The following is a 1,216-nucleotide window of genomic DNA, read 5'->3' as shown; positions in this document are numbered from 1 at the left end:
GCCTGTAGTCCCAGCTACTCGGGAGGCTGAGGCAGGAGAATGGCGTGAACCCGGGAGGCAGAGTTTGCAGTGAGCTGAGATCCGGCCACTGCACTCCAGCCTGGGCGACAGAGCGAGACTCCATCTCAAAAAAAAATAAATAAAATAAAAAAAATAAAAATAAAAATACATACAGCTAAAAGGTTTAAGTTTGCAGTAAATATAAACCATTACTAACAATAGACCATTATACAAATAAGAACAACACATAGTAAATACCTAAGGGAGCTGTTGTTGGGGTTTTTTAGGTCTTGGTGAAGTTTTATTACCCATTCCTGATACTCTTGTTTTTGGATGGCAGTTGATTGTTTTAATTCATTCGACCATTTATTTTCTAGGTCCTAAAAGAAACAGTGTACCAACTGGTTAATTTTTTTACCCAAACAAAACAAAACAACAACAAAAAAACAACAAAAGAAAATGCAACTGCATACCTAAAAGTCACTGTATTTCACTTACTTGCTGGGATTCAAAATGCTGAGCAGCCAGTGAATTTACATCTTGATCTGTCAGTGATTTTCCCAACTCCTGCATCACTTTTTCCATTTCAATACCTTGTCTAAAACACAAATAAGCAAATCAGGGATATTCATCAAACTTTCAAGGTATATGATCCTTCAGATTCATCGAACACTCTCTATAAAGTGAAAATAAAAAAATTTTTTTATAGAAATGTGTCCAGGAATGAGAATTATAACTCGAAAGTACTCAGAATCCTTGGAAATGGAAACTACCAAATTATGAGGACAGTGTCATATAATATCAACATCATTTGTGCAGCTAAATTTTCATCTAAATTTATTGCATAGATGAATGCAGTCAAAATCTAAGTTATCTTTCAATTACCATGGCTAATGTTAAAAACTCTGGACCTTCTTTTCACCTGCAAATTTCCTCAAAGAAGAGACTCTGCAAATTCAGCTTAAATGGATTTTCTATTTGTATATGAACTAAAGTGACTTCAACCTCTGAAAGTTAGTTTACATTATATCCAGAAGCAGACAATTAGATCCTGAGTCAAATTATTATTAAGCCATTAAATTTACAGAGGGATGTAAAATACAGTCTGAAGATGTTAGTCACACCTTCTGCATTTATCCAAAGAAACAATGTGTAAAAATAAAAAATGTTTTTTCCTTTTTTTATGTATATTTTTTCTTTTTATTTCTTTTTATTT

At 33.1% G+C, this 1,216-nt stretch overlaps 1 protein-coding gene across 4 annotated transcripts in view; it reads right to left on the bottom strand.

Moving 5' to 3' along the window:
- LOC105551126 (chromosome unknown open reading frame, human C12orf4) overlaps nucleotides 1-1,216 on the bottom strand; it is a 64,206-nt gene that overhangs the window by 48,813 nt on the left and 14,177 nt on the right. For all 4 annotated transcript variants that reach the window (XM_011996281.1, XM_011996280.1, XM_011996282.1 and 1 more), the window contains exons 5-6: nucleotides 499-598; nucleotides 259-380 (exon numbers count right to left, since the gene is read on the bottom strand). In XM_011996281.1, coding sequence (XP_011851671.1) covers nucleotides 259-380; nucleotides 499-598 — 222 coding nt within the window. The remainder of the gene's footprint in view (nucleotides 1-258; nucleotides 381-498; nucleotides 599-1,216) is intronic.

The sequence above is a fragment of the Mandrillus leucophaeus genome, unplaced genomic scaffold (assembly GCF_000951045.1).
Source record: "Mandrillus leucophaeus isolate KB7577 unplaced genomic scaffold, Mleu.le_1.0 Scaffold508, whole genome shotgun sequence".
Lineage (NCBI taxonomy): Eukaryota > Metazoa > Chordata > Mammalia > Primates > Cercopithecidae > Mandrillus > Mandrillus leucophaeus.
The sequence above is the reverse complement of the archived record's forward strand: the minus strand, read 5'-3'. Positions and strand labels throughout refer to the sequence as shown.